This window comes from Neofelis nebulosa, chromosome 7 (genome assembly GCF_028018385.1).
Source record: "Neofelis nebulosa isolate mNeoNeb1 chromosome 7, mNeoNeb1.pri, whole genome shotgun sequence".
In the NCBI taxonomy this organism is placed as follows: domain Eukaryota; kingdom Metazoa; phylum Chordata; class Mammalia; order Carnivora; family Felidae; genus Neofelis; species Neofelis nebulosa.
The window spans coordinates 125,985,870-126,006,515 of record NC_080788.1 but is presented as its reverse complement, the minus strand read 5'-3'; the positions used below and the strand labels follow the sequence as shown (position 1 = coordinate 126,006,515).

At 37.7% G+C, this 20,646-nt stretch overlaps 1 protein-coding gene and 1 long non-coding RNA gene across 8 annotated transcripts in view; both read left to right on the top strand.

Moving 5' to 3' along the window:
- Positions 1-7,733, top strand: part of CEP128 (centrosomal protein 128) — a 385,845-nt gene extending 378,112 nt beyond the window's left edge. For 6 of the 7 annotated variants that reach the window (XM_058739903.1, XM_058739906.1, XM_058739900.1 and 3 more), the window contains one exon: positions 6,597-7,733. In XM_058739903.1, the coding sequence (XP_058595886.1) occupies positions 6,597-6,724 (128 nt within the window). In that variant the 3' untranslated portion in view covers positions 6,725-7,733. The remainder of the gene's footprint in view (positions 1-6,596) is intronic. The other variant, XR_009264662.1, reaches the window with a different exon arrangement.
- A 6,274-nt stretch (positions 7,734-14,007) lies between these two features.
- Positions 14,008-19,717, top strand: LOC131517586 (uncharacterized). The gene is made up of 2 exons (XR_009264663.1): positions 14,008-18,591; positions 18,837-19,717. It is a non-coding gene; the product is annotated as an uncharacterized LOC131517586 (long non-coding RNA).
- Positions 19,718-20,646: the final 929 nt, after the last annotated feature.

Sequence of the window (20,646 nt, the reverse complement as noted above, 5' to 3'; positions counted from 1 at the left end):
TCATGGATTCTTATTTAGATAATCATTTAGCTCCTCAGTTTACCACAGGCATAGAGTTTGTATATTAAATCTGACAACTCTGTCATTTAAAAAATGCAGGTGCTATAAAATACAATACCAAAATAAGCCACAAAGAAGTAGGTCAGATCCAAAAGTGATCACTCTCATTTTTGCTGATTTATATTCATGCATTCATTGAATAAATATTTATCAGTTTCTGATAAATGGTTTGGTTTTCATTATATCATTATTATTTTATTCTAGAGACTGAGCATCTTCTCTTTCCTGTCCTAACCATTTTACCAAGTGATTTTATATAGCTGCATAAAATCCCTGCTGTTCTAATCTGGCAGCTGCCCTCCAATATGGATTGTATCTCGGGGCGCCTGGGTGGCTCAGTTGGTTAAGCATCCAACTTCAGCTCAGGTCATGATCTCACGGTTCATGGTTTTGAGACCAGCATCAGGCTCTGCGCTGAAAGCTCAGAGCCTGGAGCCTGCTTCAGATTTTGTGTCTCCCTCTCTCCCTGCCCCTCCCCTACTTACTCATTTCCTCTCTCTCTCTCTCTCTCTCTCTCTCTCTCTCTCAAAAAAAATAATAAACACTAAAAAATTTTTAATAAAAAAATATGAATTGTATCCCAAGTTGATTATAGTACCTCAGAATCTGATATACACATAGGCCAAATTTTTTATGTTTCATATAAAGAAATGGAAAATTTTCCTCAGGTCTGTTTCATGTACATAAACATGGAGGAGAGGAGAGTAGGGACAAAGCACCAGCAAACATCATAGTATCCCACCCATTAAGACATTCAGGAGCTTGGAGATAAATCAGCACCATGATATGAGCACAGAGGTCAGTATTCTGCTATTTAATTTCACCATGATGACTTTCCTAAGACTCCATGGAAAGGCACCTAGAAAGTAGTGGTTGGGAGACATTGTGGGAAAACATCAAGATTTTTAGATTTTATTAAATATTATGACAGGCAGTGAAAGAAACTACATCCAGCTTTTTACTCAGTAGCATTTCAAGACCAGTGGTGGTCATTTCTCTGTGAGATATTCCTCACAGGAAGCCATAGGTTTTATATAAATATACTGGCTCAAAAGGAAGTAAAGTTAAATAAGAATGGGAAAAATATCATTGAATATATAACTTGGATATGAAAATACATATTATAGTCTCTATTGTAAAATCTGACTGAAAAATTTAGCTTAAAAAGGAAACCTCTTCATTAACTTATTGTTAACTTATTTTATTAATTTATTTTTTTTAAATGTTTATTTTTGAGACAGAGAGAGACAGAGCATGAACAGGAGAGGGGCAGAGAGAGAGGGAGACACAGAATCTGAAACAGGCTCCAGGCTCTGAGCTGTCAGCACAGAGCCCAACACGGGGCTCAAACTCACAGACCGTGAGATCATGACCTGAGCTGAAGTCGGACGCTTAACCGACCAAGCCACCCAGGCGCCCCAATTTATTAATTTATACTTTTATGCTTTACTATTCCTCTTTTTGACAAGCCTGTTTTATGATTTTCCTCTCTTCCTACCTGCATGCTTTCAAGAATACTTTTAAAAATTTAATCATAGGTGCCTTATTGTTAATAACTTTCAGTGGTTGAATTGAACTTATTTCTAGAAATCATAGTTCTTCTTATTTACTTTTCTGATGAACTTTGAAATTTCTGTGTTTTTCACAATGTGGTATTTTAGATCACCCTGAATGCTTCTCCATTTTTATAGCACAATTTCAGCTTAGTTGTAGAAATTGTCCTATAATTTTTCTTTAACCTCCTTTTAAACCTCCAAAATTGAAGAGGAGAGATCTCAAGACCAACGAAGAGAAAAATGAGCCTATAATAAATTGATCACACAGAGAACAGAATGTGTCTTTTAAAATAGCATTAATGTCCTCAGAAATAGAAAATATTACATCCATTAAAAAGAAGAACAAGATGCTATGAAAAAGGAACACAATATAAGAGGTCTCAGAAATTTAAAATATGGGGACACCTGGGTGGCTCAGTTGAGAATCTAACTCTTGATTTCAGCTAGGTCATAATGCCAGAGTTGTGGGGTCGAGCCCCACGTTGGACTTTGCACTGAGCATGGAGCCTGCTTGAGATTCTCTCTGTCTCCCTCTGCCCCTCTCCCCCCACTCAAAAAGAAATTTAAAATATGAAAAACCAGAAAGGTGGAAAACAAAGTTGAAACCACAAAGAAAATAGAAGAAAAAGAATGGGACTGTAGGAAAGAAAAGATATTTAGAAAATCCATTCCAGAAGAATAGTACCTGGTTAGTGAGGGTCTTGAGAGGAGAAAACAACAGCCTGGAGTAGGAAGGTTAGAAGGGCCCACCCAACTGTCATCCTGAGATTTTTCTTCACCCTCTTCTTGTGCTGATGCCCAAGTTTCTCAGAACACATGCCTTCCTCTGTTTGTCTCAGTTCTTTCTTTTGTGGTTAGCACATCAAAGAAAGAAAAGGGAGGTAACTGCTTTCATTCTTTGTACTTCAGAAAATAGATTTCTTCTATTCGCCCTTGAAGAGACTTTGGCTAGCTATAAAATTCTGGGTTGAAAATGCCTTTCCTTCTGAAGTCATTGTAGTATTCTCTTCCAAAATCTAAATTGCTGTTGAAAAACATTGTCTTTTTCTTTTGACCCCACTCCTCAGAAGCGATCTTCTCCACCATCACTACCACCCAACCCCCAGCCCTGGGACCTTTTAGGATCTCTTGTTTAACCCCAGTGAGTTTTGTGATGATTTGCCTCCCTGCAGGTCTTACTTTATTTGCCTTTCTAGCTATTTGATGGGTGGGCCCTTTTAATCTGGACACTCATGTTCAGTTCTCTCAGATTGATAGAAGAAAGGAAAGATCCCATCAGGAAAATCTTTAGGAAATAAACAAACTGTTAGGTTATTTGATTCAGTTGAGCACTTAGAAGAAAAACTACTGAAAGACATATGGCAGATCTCATTGAGCAATTAGAAATAATTAATGATAGTCTCAGAGAAAGAGCAAATAAAAAAAAACAAAAATAAAAACATAGGTCAAATAATAACTCCAGGGGGAAAAAATGGGCAAGAAAAGAAACATTGTCATAGTATACTTATTAGGTTTGTGTGAGCCATGTTTACGTAGTCATGATATTATAAATACTACTGACACAACTAGAAGTTCAAATGTAACTATATAAGGAGGATGGGGTGAAGGGAAGTGGATGGGTGTGAATAAGTCTAAAAATGATAAATCAGAAAATAGCAATATAAGCTGCTTTTTCTTACAAAAATTGAAGTAAATACAGAAAATAAAGCTAAAAGAGTTGATTGTGGTTGACTCTGGGGTGCAGGATTGTGGGACTGGGAGGGAGGAGGTAAGAGGCTGCTGTCTTCCTGTGTGGCCCTTTGGTGCTGTTTGATAGATGTATGTACACTTTGGCTAAAAAGGCATCTTGTAAAAATAAAATGCTACTGAGAACACCCCAGCTTTTATGTCTGGCTAGCAAGTATTCGATTTTCTTGTTAACTTCTAAATGGAACATGAAAGCTGGGGGTTGGAGTTTAGAGCAGTTTAGACCTGTATAGAGATGTAAGGAGTAAATAACTGTAGGTGCTGAGGCAGACATGAGTTTATGAGCCCACAGAACAGGCTCCTTCTTACTCAAGTTGGGATTTGTACTGGATGAGGCCCTTTTGTCTATGCCGTAGATGCTAAGGCATTCGTTCTGCTGACTTAGGTGCCCTGTCAAACTGTGACCAAACTAAAGCATAGAATCACTGACCATGGAAAAAACAAAGGAAATGGGAAAATACTGCATAATTTGTGGTCTCTGAAACGATCCAGCATTAATGAAAGTTTGTTTTAAGTAGTAATTTATGTCAGCTTTGTGTAGTTCAGGTCAATTCAAGAAAAGGTAGATTCCTTCTGCCAGGAAGAAGGGAAGAAATGTATAAATTGTAAGTTTATATTACCATTGGAAATAGGAACACAGAAATCCATTATTTAGAGCCATGATTACTACCAAATTTATCCTGGCTGGCTACAAGTGATGGCCGTGGTTCAGGACACTCTTTTAGAAGGCTTGGATTCCATTACCTTCAGCCTCTAGGACAGTGGGGGCTTAGAAAGAGAGACTTAATAATGCCAGCTTTTGAAACTGTCATTTTTACTTTTTATAAGTAGTGACTGACCACTAGTCTCCATGTATAGCTCCTTTTAGGCTAAAGGAACACAGCTCTCAAGACAGGGCCCTTACTCTTGGGGCCAGGACTAGACTGGATTTGAGGGAGGACTATAGTAATCTGATGATTTCTCGAAATCTCGAGTGCTTTGGGATTAAAATGCCTAATGTGTGTGGAGTTGGTACTAAATTTTAAAAATAAATGCAGATTTCAAATTTTCTGGAATTCTAAAACTGTTACAAATAATGTTTATTAAAATAAACAAACCCCAAAGAAAGGACTATGATTTTTCATGGGGGAGGGGGGGAATGTTACAGGATTTTGTTGTGAATCTTACATATTAATTTAACTTGATATTCTTAAAAAAGCAAATCAATGAAAGTTGCTAAAAGGAACTATCTCTCGCTTTCTTACTTCAGTTTACATTGCTATGAAAAGAAAAGTTATTATTCTCAGTTTGCGTTTTGAGATGCCTTTAGTGGGAGTTTAAGTCCCTCCAATGAAAAACAATTTATCTACAGCAAGAAAAGCACACTCTTTTCACTTCTGTGTTGTACTTCAGGATCCACTGGCTGTGAACTGCCTCGTATGTAGTCTGTCCTCAGCCTTGCAGAATAAAATACCAAAGATCTGTGGTATTAACAATGTGGGGTTACTGGGTGCCTGGGTGGCTCAGTCTGTTAAGCTACCGACTTTAGCTCGGGTTGATCTCACAGTTTGTGAGATGGAGTCCCACATCACGTCGAGCTCTGTGCTGAGAGTGTGGAGCCTGCCTGGCATTCTCCCTCTCCCACTCTCTCTACCCCTCCCCTGCTTGAATGCTCTCTCTCTCTCAAAATAAATAAGTAAACATTTTTTTTAAATGTGGGGGTACTGATAAAGGTAAAAAAAAGTTTCTTGTCCATTAAAAAATTTATTTCATGGAAGCACAACTTTTTTGTCTCTCCATTTTATAGGTTCATTTTATGTGATGGTGACTTTTGTATGTGAGACAATCTTTTCACTAACTAGTCAGGTGTCAGATATTTTTAAATAACTGAGTTCTGATTATAATGATGTACAGGGTACTCTGTAGACGCTGTCTAGAAAGCAGCCAGAAAATTGCCAGTTGACTGTCTCTTAAAGATCCCATAAGTATATTCACTTCTTCAAACAATATTTACTAAGAGGTTATGTAAGAGGCTCTCTGTTTGGCTTGGGGGGTATACAGTAGTGAACAAGACAGAAATGGTCACCTCTCTCATAGAAGAAACAGTGGTGGCAAGTAAACAATTTAAAATGGTGATTGGTGCTGTGAAGGTAAAATGAGAGGAAAGCGCCTGGAAAACAGGACTGCTTTAGATCAGTGATTAGGAGAGTCCTTTCCGAGGAGGTTACAGCTGAGCTGGAGCCTGAGTGGCAAGAACCAGCTGAGCTGAAATTGGGTGGGAAGAGTTTTCCTGAGAGAGGGAGCAATAAATATGAGGCCACAGAGAAGAAAAGGGGTATGGTCTTCTAGAGAGTTGGAGCATTGAGTGAGGGGGTCTGGGGGAGAGAGAAAGGAAAGGTAAAGTTCCACGGGAGCCTTTTTGCCACAGTCCCATGTTTGGATTTCATTCTCAGTTTCCTGGGAGGCTGTTGGAGGATGGAGGTGATGGGTTATGTGGGAGAGTGACATAATCTGATTTACCTTTTGGAAAGATAATTCTGGTTGTGGTGGTGTGGGGAAGGGGATACAGTGAAAATGGGAAGAGAGAAAATGGTAGCTTGGGCTGAGGCGATAGTAATGGAGATGTGGTGTGAAGCCTGAGAACTAGGGTGAATTTGGGAGGGAGAATCTTCAGTATTTACTCTTAAGTTGGATGGGGAGAGCAGACAGGACAAAGGAAGGAGGGAACTAAGGTTTGAGAAACCAGGGTTGGAGGGGAGGAGTATATCACTTCCTAAGAAGGAGAAAAGAAGGAATGGGCAGGTATCAGAGATTGGAAATCAGGCAGGCAGATTTCCCTTACGTAGTTAGACATGCCTATCTGGAGCTCAGAAGGGAGGTAAGTAGGTAGTAGGAAAACAGTATACCTAGATTCCAGATCTAGTCTCAGTTTGTGTAACAAAGAAGATTCTGTAAAAAGAAGGCCCTTAACGTTTCTCCCTCCAAAATTCTGTGTGTGCTTTGTATTGTTATATATTGACCAAACATACATCTTCCACTCTCAGATACTCTTCAGATCCCTCCCAAATTAAATCATATGAATAAATGTTTTCCAAAATACAGTGAACTTATTACGTTTATTCCTACACTGAAGGTCTGTTAGTCCTTGTAAAGTTTACAAAAAACTAGATCAGATACAATGATTACTTACAATTTTGTCAGCCCAAGGATTTTATTCATTTAGGTTTATTTTTGTCTTTTCTCTTGCCTTTCCAGCATTTACCAAAAGAACAGTTACTCCAGATTCACCTTCAATCAAGGAAGATGCCAGCAGTTTACCAATGGATGGGACAAGTCCACAGTCTAAAAAGGAGGAATATGAAAGCAAAAAAAGCAAAATGTAATTCGTTGTTCTACATGAGTGTTTCACAAATAATAGCATATCTGTCCTTGTTGCAGTCTGGCCTGGATTATCAAGCAGACGTATCTACAGCTTCTGCTCTTTAGCATTGCCAAACACTGACTAAAATAACACTATACTTGGTCTTTGGAAATTATAGAAGTTAAACTAATCCAAGTAATATCAGCTCATGAATGGCATACAACTAACTTATTGGCAACTTATACCAGCCGAGAAACAGATATTTTTCACTTTGCATTTTCCTTTTTCAGGCATGGTCAGCCAGTTTTTGAACCAAAATTTGGATATATAATTGGGATGTTTTAATAATTACTGGCCAAACAGGAGGGAAATGAGTTCCCCTCGAGGCAGAAGTTGTCAGCACTTTCGACTCAGGGAGTGTTTATATACAATCGATTTTTAAAAATGCTTGCTCCCTAATAAATTATCATGTGTTATAACATGTCATGGAGATATGCATATATAATACCAGACGGTCTGCTTTATAAACGCTCAGGATTGTTACATTCATCATCCCAGCAGTCTGTTAGTACATGCAGTATCTTAAAATTTTATTCCCAATCATCCATTTTTAATAGCAATAAAGAATTTACAAGTGATACCTGAATTGTAGAACACTGTAAAGAATTCATAGCACAACTTATTTATTTATCTTTTTGTGGCCAGATGTCTCACTGCAATCACTTTGTCATATTCTGGACCATCATTGGTTTTACTCTCACCAGACTCAAAGTTCCCAGAGTCCTGTGTCATGAGATTTACTCCACAAGAGTTCTCTCATGATTCGGTACTATCTACTTCAGCATCTCAGCCTTCTTTGACATCAAAGTGTTTTTAAGAACTTATGCTCTTTACATGCTAATCTACCAGTGGAGAAAGATTTCTAATGATGCTAATGAAAGGTAAAACATCCAGGAGCTAAATCCCACTGGGTCATGATGGAAAATTCTTCCTAGGGACAAGGGCAATAAAGCAATGCCTTCGTAATTACATTTGTGCTCTTTAAAGTGTACTTGCTTATTCTCATATTTGTGAAGATGCTTCTATTTCCACCACCATGTCTTACTAACTTACTATATTTGAATGTCCAGAGCAAATGACACTCTTTGTTTATGAACTTGATTGGAAAGGCTACCACAGAGAACAGAGATCTTTGTCTCAAAAGATTACATAATACAATCTCCATAAGCTCTGAGAGTACAACCATGAGTTTTACCATTTATTCATGACAAAAATCTTTTATTGAGTTCCTACTATGGGGCAGTCATTGCGCTAAGAGGGAAAAAAGAGACACAAACGGCTATGCATGACCCAAAGTTTATTTGGCATTAGGAATTGCATGAAAAAGGAGTGATGTGTTCAGGCTAGCTTGAGAAATTCTGCATTAGACAACATTAAACAGGTTTGGTTTTGTTTTGTCTAACCTCAGGACTTCAAGCCGTTAATGTGCTAATGAGCACTGTGGGGTTTAGTGGGAGTAGCCCTTTTTGAAGGAGCAGCTCACAATCCTGGTGTTTCTCAGAACCTATATTACACTATAGTAATACTGGGGGTATTGAGAAATTATGTCAATATTTTCATTGATGTGTTGACCAATACTATAATATTTTATCTCCTTGGATCTAAGTGACTAACTGGGAAGAAAATAAGGGACAATATTAACACATTTTATTTAAATCCTATGGATAAAAGTGAGTTAAATAACTTTTCCCTTAATGTGTTAGTAGGAATGCCATGCACCCCATTCTTTTTTAGTAGGAATTGATTTAAACCACCCTTAGTACCTCTGTGGCCATTAAAAAAATTACACCAGGCCAGTTAGACCTGAAAGTTGAAGGTAACACAGGTTATTTACCTGGAAAATCCTTGAAAACATATTAGCTGATGATTTTATAACAGAATGGAGAGGGACCTTATGAAAGACCTTTTTTAATCTGAAAAAAATAAAGCCATTATATCATATTATTGAAGGCCTTGTGCTACTGTTGGATGAATGAAGGTGTCTGACTTTAAATATGGAACACACAAGAACTTCAAAGGCAAAGTCAACTTTTTGTGAGCAAAAATTTTGTCAAAATTCCTTGGCCCTCTGTTTATATGGAATTGAATCCAAGGACCTGTCTTCTCAGAGGATTTTTTCCTATCTCTTGCAGTCAGTCACTGTAAGCTCAAGTTGGAAATCAAAAGGAATGCTAAGGAAACACTAATAGCTTGATTTGTACATTTCAAAGCCAGCAACTGTTTTTCCTTCACTCACCCCTTTGGCAGAATAACCTGTGATATCAGCCCCATTTGAGTTGTGGTTGGTCAGCCATATTGCTTATAGTACTGGGACATTGGAAGGGATCAACCTTATTCTTGCAGTGAGCCTGGTCCAAGACTTAATTTGAAGATTGACCTTTTTGGTTTAATAATTTTGATTCTTCTGGCCATCTTTCTCCCTAAACACACTAAACTTCCATTGAAGTTACTGAAGGCCACAGAAGGGAGAAACACAGCTGGGAGAAATCTGGCTGGATGTTTTTCCCATTGGCTAAGGTTATTATTATTTCCTTGACTAGTGTCTGATTTAAAGGTTGGAAACCGGTTGGTTACATAACATCTTATGCATCCAGTTTCCCAGAATCACCGGCTTTTCTTCTTATTGTTACAGTTTACATATCTTTACTAATAAAAGATATAAATTCTATAACTTAACAAAAAAGTACACATAAGGCATTTGAATTTAAAGGTTACATAGATTAGAAGTGCCTACCTACTTAGCTAAGAAAACAAGCCTATTTTTTTTTTTTTTCATTTTCATCTTTTCAGCTAAGGTTTTTGAGGCTCTGGTCAGTGGTATATGTAAGGTGTATTTACACTCATAGTAATTGTTACATTTTCTTTAATGTGTATTAAAATAGCAAATATTGTTTTAAATGGAGCCAAATTCTTACACATAATTAGATGGGTATATTTACTTAGCCAGACCCTTTTTAGGAAAGGGTTAGGAATCTCAAATTGTTTTACTCAGGTTTTGTACTATAAACCCAACTATACATCATTTAATAGCCAAGAATAGGAATGATCATTGAGTAAATTATTCCTTTTCCAAGATTCTTACACCCCCTCCTCAAACAAACTATCCCGGTATTTCCTCTTAATTTATTTTTTTTAAAAAAGAAAGAAATTTGTGATGTTCATGGCCTTCAAATGAGGAAGCTGTCCTCACGAAGGCATCTGGTTTTCTTGGATCAAAACTACCATGAACCTTAAGCTGGAAAGAAAATTTGGGAAAGTTTGTATATAAAGGCATTTCATGCACCAAAGTATGATATAAAAATAGTTACATCTTTCAACTTTTAAGTTCTCAAATGTTTAGCAATAAAAACATCAGCTTATCCCTATTTGAGGAAAGAAATTTAAACCATGAAAGATTCCATTTAGTTTCATTTCCGTACAAAACACGACACATCTAATTTAAGGCTAGGAGAAATGCTTACATCTAGAAACAGAACTTTTAGATTCCAAGCCCCCAAACAAATTTCAGAGAAGTCTCCCTTGCTTTTGATTAGTAACAAAGTAAACCAATTTTTTCTGCTCTGGTGAAACCAAACCAACCTTCCAGTTCTAACCTCATCTGCCCCCAGTTTAGCTTCTCCTGCTTTATCCACACCTATGGCCCACATCCTACCTAAATCCAAACCCAACTCAGGTCATTCCTCGTGTTCCACCAGGTCAGCCTCAACTGTTGATCTTTGAAGTCTAATTACTACAACCTACTACAACGGGCAGACTGTCAGGGGTTTGGAGCACCTGCATGTCTTCCAGGGCCACCAACTGCAAAAGGATTTAAATGGCAAGTGGCTGACTACTCAGAGTTGAAAGGCTAGGAAAACTTCTGTGGCTGGGTATCTTCTGTAACACAGCTTGACTCTGACATGGTACAAAGCCATGTGACAATTGTGGATGAGAACTTGTTGCCTTGTTCTCTGCAGGAGGATACTGGATTTCTGAACATAACAGCATGTTAGTTGCCTTTCAGGAGGATAGTCAAAACAATATGTAGTCTGATGACCTCCACCTGTCAAAATGTAGAGTCTTATGCCATTGAGCATATAGATGAGAACATGAAAAGAATTCTATACTAAAATAAGAGCCATACATTAATCACCTGCAATTCTAATGATAACTTGCTATGTTTTAAGGCATTGAAGTCACTCAATTGCCATTCCAGAATGAATGCTCTTCCTCAAACTGGCAGATGCTGGATGTTCATGCCCAGACTATCTTCTGTCATCTTTCCATAGATCCCCATGATTTGACAACCTCATTTTTCATTCTTTAGTAAAGCATTTTGACTGGCATTATTTAAATTTTAAAAAGTTAACAATTTATCCTTAAATATTGGAGCTTTGTGTCAGCAGTATAAAAGATCAGAATACTGGTTTGAAGCAATATTTTTTTAAACAAAATTAGTGGATATTAAACTACCAACAGTTCAGATGTAATAATTTAAAAGTAAGAAAATATCTTATTCTGAGGGAAAGGAGGATAATATTATATGCTCATTAGTCACTAATTGACAGTGATTTAATATTTTCTTAAAATGTTTTTTTTTTGTTTTGTTTTTTTTTGTTGTTGTTGTTGTTTTAATTAACAAGTCCTGGGGCATCTGGGTGGCTTAGTTGGTTAAGTATCTGACCCTTGATCTCAGCTCAGGTCTTGATCTCAGGGTGGTGAGTTCAAGTCCCATGTTGGGCTTTGTGCTGGGTATGAAGCTTACTTAAAAAAAAAGAAAAAGGACAAGTCTAAATTTTATAGTATCAGGTTTTCCATCAAATTACAGTTTCCTTTTGTTTGTTTTTATTTTCTTACAAATTTTCCATTTTAGAGTCAGTTGTATTTTTGAATCATTTGAAGCCACCAAGAGCTCAAATGGCTTTTAAAACACTTGGCCAACAAGATGAAAATCTTTACTTTGAGACAGTGCATCTCCCTTTGTTCTTGAAATACTCTATTTCAATTGGAAATATTTCCTCCAATTATATGTCTGTCTGGCTGTCTGTCTCTCTCTCTCTCTCTCTCTCTCTCTCTCTCTCTCTCTGATTTCTTTCTCTGGAATCCATAGTCATTTCCTCAAGAATCTTTGGAAGCACCTTTATGTCCTTTACTTGGGCCAGCCTGTGGACTGGAGTAATGCTGGTCCTGTGCCTGCATTTCAAGACATCAGAATAATGGCAACCATAAAGAGTTAGTGAGATTAGTAATTAACTGATCATTTTTTTCCTAATGAAGTAGGCTGGTCTGTTAACCAGGGGTAAAAATGCTTCTTTTGGTAAAACAAGATGGTTCCTCTTCATCCTTTTGTGATTGTGCACAGCTTTTTTTTCAGAGCAGTATTTATATGTACTTCATATATCAGAAGAACCTATTTATGTCACCTAACTTTTACCTGAAAGCCGAAAGAGCAATTCCCAAAATATGTCACATTGCACATAGAATTTAAAATCTAAGTTTCTAATATATCCCCTTTATAAGGGTTTGGTGTTTTGTTTTGGTTTGGTTTTTTTGGTTTTTGGTTGTGGTTTTTTTTTTGTTTTTTTTTTTTGTTTGTTTGTTTTTTTGCCAGCACTTGAAGCCAGCTATTATCAGATCATACTGCATAACTCGTATTCAGTGTTATCCCTAGGGTAGTGGTAATGCTAGTTTAGATTTTGTTTGTCCATTATTGCTGAGCACTTAGCTGGATAAGGGAATGAAGGATGGCAGGAGTTCTGTAAAATGATATGAACACAGAGGAAGCTGGGTTGCCTTCAACAACACACATTTTAAACTGTTTACTTGAGAGAAAGAACTGCGGTAGCACTGCATCCTTTATCTGATGCAGGGTCCTGGAAAGCGGCGTTGTGCAAAGTGGAGAAGTGCTGTGAACTTGTGCCCTATTAAGTCCCCTTTCTGAGGCACGTTGCACTAATCTTTAATGTTCTTTGTGGACTGCTTTCTGGCAGTTTGGATCTGGATGGAAAGTGTCCTCCTTTCAGATATTTTTCAGTCCGAGTGCCCTGTGCTTGTCTGTCATTTGGGATTTTCATTTTATTTATGCTGTCGTTAAGCCCACCGTGAGTGAAGATACAGGCTTGATTTATGGCTTAGCATTCTGAAAACTTCCCATCATACTGAACCTCAGCTGTCAGTTACCAGAAATCAGGCAGCCATGGCAGTAAAGCCATCTAATATGGTGGCTTTGGGGAGGTTGGGCAGTTTAAAAGATGTTTGGAGAGACCTAGTGAGTTTGGCTTTTTTTTTTCTTCTGAGCAGAATAAAATAGATGCATCAGTTCTAACGAGGCACTTCCTGCCCAGAGTCACTGGCAGAGCAGTCTCCTCCCAACAGCTGCAAGCTTGAGAGACCTCATGCTGCTGGCCAAGGTTCATTCTGTGCTTTGACTAAGACCACAGCCAATAAAGCCAATGTGTACCGTGGAAAGACTTTCCCATTTTTTCCATTGGAGAAGGCTTTTGTGAGGTTAGTTTGACTGTTGCAAATTAACAGTGGTGGTCATTGCTCATTTTTTTAATTTTAACTGCATGTAAACCTACTGATTAGATTCCATTGAGAACAAATCATAGTTTTCTGTAAGATACGTACCCTTTTGTCCAGTATTCCTTCAACCCCTGGTTCTCAAAATGTGGTTCTCAAGCCAGCAGTGGCAACAGCACCTGAGAGCTGGTTAACTACAAATTCTCAGGTCGGGAATAGGTGTATTCCTCTCACTGGTTTCAAGAGTAGAACTAGTATTAGATTATGAAAAGGGTGTGAACTTCTTTAGGGCTGAGTTCTGATCCTCCCATCCTCCCATCCTCCCTCCCTTTCTTTCCATCCTCCCAGGTTACTTGGAAGCACCCGGATTTGGGACATTGGTTCTATGTTACCATTTCACATGCAGTTTTGTTTTGTCTATACCAGCAGCTCACAGCCATCCACACTGTGTTTCAGAATAACATTTCCAGACTCTGACATTGTCATCTTTAAAAAGATTTTGGTTGGGGCGCCTGGGTGGCGCAGTCGGTTAGGCGTCCGACTTCAGCCAGGTCACGATCTCGCGGTCTGGGAGTTCGAGCCCCGCGTCAGGCTCTGGGCTGATGGCTCGGAGCCTGGAGCCTGTTTCCGATTCTGTGTCTCCCTCTCTCTCTGTCCCTCCCCCGTTCATGCTCTGTCTCTCTCTGTCCCAAAAATAAATAAAAAACGTTGAAAAAAATTTAAAAAAAAAAATAAATAAAAAGATTTTGGTGTAATGACCACTGTTAAGTCTCATCCATCTTTCCCTCACTGTCTACGACTGAGATGTGGGATTTAATGTATCATTCCATCTCTCAGTCCTTGGAAGACTAACAATGGCCATATGTAATTTGTCTTGGCCTTTTATCTTACATGTTGTACCTCTCCCCCTATTATATATGACTGATAATTTGAAATATTTGTTTGAAATTGAGTTGCTTCCCCTTCTCATTTGCTTAGGAATGGACTAAATTGAAATCTACACAGTATTCTCCCAATTGTAAAATATGTTAACTAAATCTTCTCAAGAACTTCTCAATTTCTGAGCAATTGATTTAAATATTACAGTATGTCTTACATTAAGGAAAGTTTTTCTGAAAGAGTGATTATTTATTGAGCAACTACAGTGGATAGGCCCCATATCAGAGTCTTTGCAAAGCCCCCACTCCAGCTAATTGCAGCAACTGAAATGTACAGTTCTTACAATAAATAGCAATATCAAGTAAATTAAGCAAACAGCATAACCCTTTAAACTGTGTTTAAAATATCAATTAGGGGCACCTGGGTGGCTCAGTCAGTTGAGTGTCCAGCTCTTGATTTCTGCTCAGGTCATGATCTCACAGTCATGGGATCAAGCCCCATGTCAGGCTCTACTCTGGGAGTGGATACTGCTTGAGATTCTCTCTCTCCTCCCTCTGCCCCTCCCCTGCTTGTGCACATACACTCTTTCTTTTTAAAAAAACAATGAAAATGATAATAAAATATCTTCAATTCTTTTATGGTTTAGACTTTTTACCAACTAATCATATAGATAATTAAAAAAAAAGAAGCTTACATAAATATACAAATGCAGTTTATTATACCTTTTGTGATCTGTTTAGAAAAACTTTCCACTGTTGAACAGGGACTGTGCCTACAACATATTTAACATTCATAAGTTACTCTGCATTGGTGGCCTTCCACCCAAGAAATTATTTCCATCAATTCAAATGTGTATCTATTTTTTTAAATTCATTCATGCAATGTGAACCTATTATATCTTGTTTAATTGGTCAGAAAAGTCTTCTGTATGTATTGCCAATCTTAACCTTGTAATTTTTAAGAATTTAAATATAATTCCTTTATTTGGTTCACTGATAAATTTGATTAGCTGGGTGTATATGTTTAAATATACAAATATTTCATAATTCCTAGTTACCAATTATAATAGTTACATAATACACCATTTGAAATTGATACAACTAAACTTACATACTCACCCAGACTTGCATATGCTAAACTTTCATTTCCCATCAACATTTTGCTATTTGTTTCCCTTCTCAGAAAAGGGAATGAAATTGAACTTTTTTAAGAAAGCAGGTGAAAAATTGTATGTATTTAGATCACATCGAATAATATAGGAAGACAGCCAAGACCCTTACATTATCCTTGATCTCTTTTGAGTGTAAACACTAAAGGTGAAGTATCAGTTTGGACACAGCCATACACCATCAAAATGATCCTTGTTTTCATATTTTGCTTTTGGGCAACGTTTACTTTCCACAAACAAGGATCTTGTGAATATGTGAAAATTCACCATTTGTTGGGCACTACATAAAGCTTAGATTCAAATTCTCAGAACCGTTACCGAAGATGGGCTGAGCTTCTCATAGACAGATCTCATGTGAGAACAATCCAGTTCTGGAGCCACTGAGATCCAGATGTCCAACTGAACAGCTGCCATCCTCTGTCTGCAGTAACCTTGGGATCACTGACCATGTGTTATGCATTTCTTATCCTGACGCCCATGATTGAGGTCAGATGTTCTCTACCCTTAATTTTACCCTTTGGGACTCTGTATTTCTCAGTGGGATGTTCAGTCACAGACACTGGTACCACAGAGCAACTAGAGAAAAACTTTCCCATGCAGTGTTCATATAAGTAGATGTTCTGGCTAAATTTCCATTACCTTTAAATATTTAGTGTCTATTTCTCTTCTCAGAGAGTGATTACAAGTGAACCGGAAACAACATAGGCATATAAAGGAGAGTAACTTAATTATCTTCCAGGGTCTGTAACCCCAGAGTTATATGTTGAGAGCGTGGATGTGAAAGGAATCTTGTTTGGTCCTTCTACATGTGCAATCAACACATTTGAAACTTACCAGCTTTCCTAATGTGGTAACTGAAGCTTATCAGAGTAGCAACTACCTGAGTGAAATCTATGCTTATTTTGATACCGATCTCAACACAACTTTATACAAATGTTTGATCGATTTTACAAAAGCAACATCGTCTTTTACCAAACAGAGTAATTACTTACCTTTTGCTGGTAGCATCATGACAGCTAATTCCCACATTACCCATAACTTGCGTGAAGAGCCATTAGGTAATGTTTGGAATCCAGGTAGGATCTGGGAAGGTCAGACCAAAGTAAGTTATCACCACTTTAGTATTTGCAGTGCATTTTTCAAATTGCCAGCCAAAGGTCTAATATCCAAAACAATGTGTGTAATTTGGAACCAAGATTCAGTTTTTAATTGTTATTTTGATAACATCATAGATTGAACATCTCCCCAATTCTTTAAATCAGTGTGAATCCAGAATCAATATCTTTGAAAGCTATATAAAAATTTGTCATATCAACCATTGGTACCTAGAAAGCATGTTTATTTGAGGTAGTATGTGTAGATGCTATCAAAATAATTATATTTTAAATGTAAGATGCTTCACTAGAGAAGAAGGCACTGTGTTTTACCTAGCAAGGGAGCTGACATATTGTAAGTGTTTAAAATGCATTCAGTAACTTGACTAACCACCCCACACTCTCAATCATTTTTCTCTGCAATAAGCAAAGGTGTTTATTAACATCTTGATAGCCAAATTTGCAATGTCTTTCAGCACTTAACAGACCATTTCCCTGATTGTATTCATGAAAATTCAATCACAGTGTTATTCTTGGAATTTCTGCCTAAGGGTTTAAACAATGCCTCAGTACTCTGAATGGCAAGGATATCACACTGATCAGATAACATCCCTATGTCACCAATATTAGTGACTAATTTCCTACACATGAAATGTGCTGATTTTCCCATACCGGATATCAGTAAAATATCTGTGTTATCATGGCATACACCATCTCCCTTGTGTTTGTGTAAGTGTGCTTTGAGGCCTGAGTATGTGTTGGCCATCATATTTGTGGATTTTTATAGAGATTCCTGTCATCACCACGTGTTTCACCAGGACTTTTCCACCAGATGGTTTATATGGAACAAAATCCCTGAGATTGCAATGTTGGTCCCTTAAATCCCAAATTGATTTTGCAACATAGTATTTTATTAACATCAATTGCTCCATCATTGTTGACTTCAATATTATCTTCCGGAAGCTGTGCTTCACCCGCTATACGTTAGAGCAAGTAAATTTTTGCTGGGCCTTCTAGGCCTTACAATATCCAGCCAACTTGTGGCTTCTTGTGGTTTTGTTGCCTATTCGGTCTCAAAAGCATTCCTTTATTTCTGGACATTTGGCTTGAGAAATTTGCTTAGTTTGTATGCCAATTTCTTGTCAGTTGGCAATTTATTTGCTGACTTGGGCTAAGTATCTGCTATAAAATCACTTAGAATTGTGTACTTCCATCCTTCTTTGTCTTTACTTTTAGTACTTCCCTCCTTTGCACACTGCCATTGCCATCCTTGCTCCCAAAATGATGTTTGGCACATTTGGAAGTTTAGGTAGAAAAGTTTGCGATTCCCCAGGTCTGGTATCTTCGGCTGTTTTGTGATGTTTGTAATAACGCAATGTTTCTGAGGCAGCGGATAATGTGCTTTTCACATTATAACTGTCTTCTGTAACTCACATTGACAAGACTTCCCAGGGTCCATGATATGGCTTTGTCCTATGCTATAGCTAGATGGTCCAGGTTTGTTTTTTTTAAGTATAGGTCCATCATGCTGCCTCACACTTGGCAGTCTGATAATAGAGAGTGCTATTAACGATGAACTTCTGGTGTTCACTGTGAAAGAAACTGTAAGCCTTTGGACTTCGCATTACTGATGATACAACTAAGAAAGTGCATACCGGGGCACCTGGGTGGCTCAGTCGGTTAAGCATCCGACTTCGGCTCAGGTCATGATCTCAAGGTTTGTAAGTTTGAGCCCCGAGTCGGGCTCTGTGCTGACAGCTCAGAGCCTGGAGTCTGCTTTGGATTCTGTGTCTCCCTCTCTCTCTGCCCCTCCCCTGCTCATGCTCTGTCTCTCTCTGTCAAAAAATAAATAAATGGTAAAAAAAAAAAAAAAAAGATGAAAAAAAAAGTGCATACCATGCTTTTCGTGGTTGGAAACAACACAAACATTGGAATAGTCAAGATCCATCTCCTACCTCAATTGGTCATCAGTACTAGCTGACATAACATCAGTGACTGTTGTCATAAAGTCATATTATATACTGAGCGTATGAAGAGGCACCACTAATCCATGACTATCAAGAACTCAGTGCTGTAATTAGTACCACAAAATATGTAAGGAAAGAAGGATTCCTGCTATTATTGTTATTTGATACTCTTAAGTATTTGGTGAAGGAATGCAATCTAACAACAACAAAAAGTTTAAAGGTCCCTTTAGGGGCGCCTGGGTGGCGCAGTCGGTTAAGCATCCGACTTCAGCCAGGTCACGATCTCGCGGTCCGTGAGTTTGAGCCCCGCGTCAGGCTCTGGGCTGATGGCTCGGAGGCTGGAGCCTGTTTCCGATTCTGTGTCTCCCTCTCTCTGCACCTCCCCCGTTCATGCTCTGTCTCTCTCTGTCCCAAAAATAAAATAAAAAACGTTGAAAAAAAAAAATTTAAAAAAAAAAAATAAAGGTCCCTTTAATTCCTCTCTGCATGAAGAAAAACAACACTTTCTCTTTAAAAGTCTGTTCCCACCCAGACAATATTTAAATTTTGTTCTCATTTTGACAGCATACAACAATACCAGAATTTGGGTTGTTTTAAAAATAGAAGTTCCTAGAGATAAACTCTGTTTTCCACTAGAGAATATTATTATTTATTGTATCTTCCCAAAGAATTTTAAGAATCACTTTAATATTCTTTTTAGGTTCAGATGCTAAAGTAGGAATTGGAATATTTAAAATGAACTAGAATTCACATGCATCTAAATGGATGGATTTAAAACTGTGGTGTCCCAGTTGGCTATTCTTCATGCTGTAGGGGAGAAATGTGGGGTCCACAGGAATCCCAGCTGCTTATGCTGCTAATTGCCTGTGAGACACTGAGCCTGTCACTCCACCTGAAGTATCTTAGCTGTTAACCAAGGAAGTTGAACCAAATGGTCTTCTAAGTGGCTTTCCATCTCTGCTAATGCTTGAGTCTACTACTGACATGTACAATGGCCTTCTTCACAGGATTAAAAATGGACAGTTGAGGGGCACCTGGGTGACTCAGTTAAGTGTCCGACTCTTGATGTCCACTCAGGTCATGATTTCGTGGATTATGAGTTTGAGCCCCACATCAGGCTCTGTGCTGATGGTGTGGAGCCTCTTTGGGATTTTCTCTCTCCCTCTCTCTCTTTCCCTTCCCTGCTTGTGCACCCTCTCTCAAAAAATTTATAAACTTTAAAAAGTGGACAGTATGTAGTCTGAATATCTACCTCAAAGCTGATTCTAAAACATATCAAACCATACTGGAATTATAAACCTGTTTTGTCAATGATTTATTCAATAAATAAAATCACTTTCCTTGCATATCCCATCTTTTTCTTTTCCTCATGTTATTATTTTTATTTTCTGCTTAAAAGTGGTGTAGGATTAGAATCCTACCTTTACCACCAACTTACTAGCTGTGTGATTTGGGTAATTTGCTTAGCATTTCTGAGCTCATTTATCTCATCTGCACAATAGAACTTACTGTATTTAATTTAAAAGAGCTGTAAAGAGACTTATAAGTAATGGCACATGAAAAATGCCAAGCTCAGAACATGGCACATAGTGGTTCTCCATAAATGTTTCTTACTTTACTATCTAGGTCTGAGCCATGTCATCCATACAAGTCTACACTGAACCTGAGACTCTTGTCTCCATTTATTAACAGCAATGTATCACCCAAAATATAGAACAATCAATGATAAAGCTAATTACATTCTAGATAATATGCTTACTCTGTTAGATGGTATTAATTCACCAAATATTAACTGAGTGCTGATTTCATTTATATATAAATCTATATTATAGGTTTATAAATGTATATTTACATATATTATGTATATATTATATATATTATATACACACATACATACACACAGTAGGTCCTTGAACAACACAGCTTTGAACACAGATCTACTTACACTTGGATTTTTAAAATAAATACAGTACAGTACTATAAATGTATTTTCTCTTATGATTTCCTTAATAACATTTTCTTCTCTCTAGCTTACCTTATTCTAAGAATACAGTATGTGAATCATATAACATACAATATATGTATTAATTGACTGCTCATGTTATCAGGTTACAGCCAATAGTAGGCTATTAGTAAAGTTCTAGGGAAGTCAATAGTTACATGCAGATTTTTGACTGAGTGAGAGGTCAGGGTTCCTAACCCCCATGTTGTTCAAAGGTCAACTCTATATACAGACACACACACACACACACACACACACACACACACACTAGAT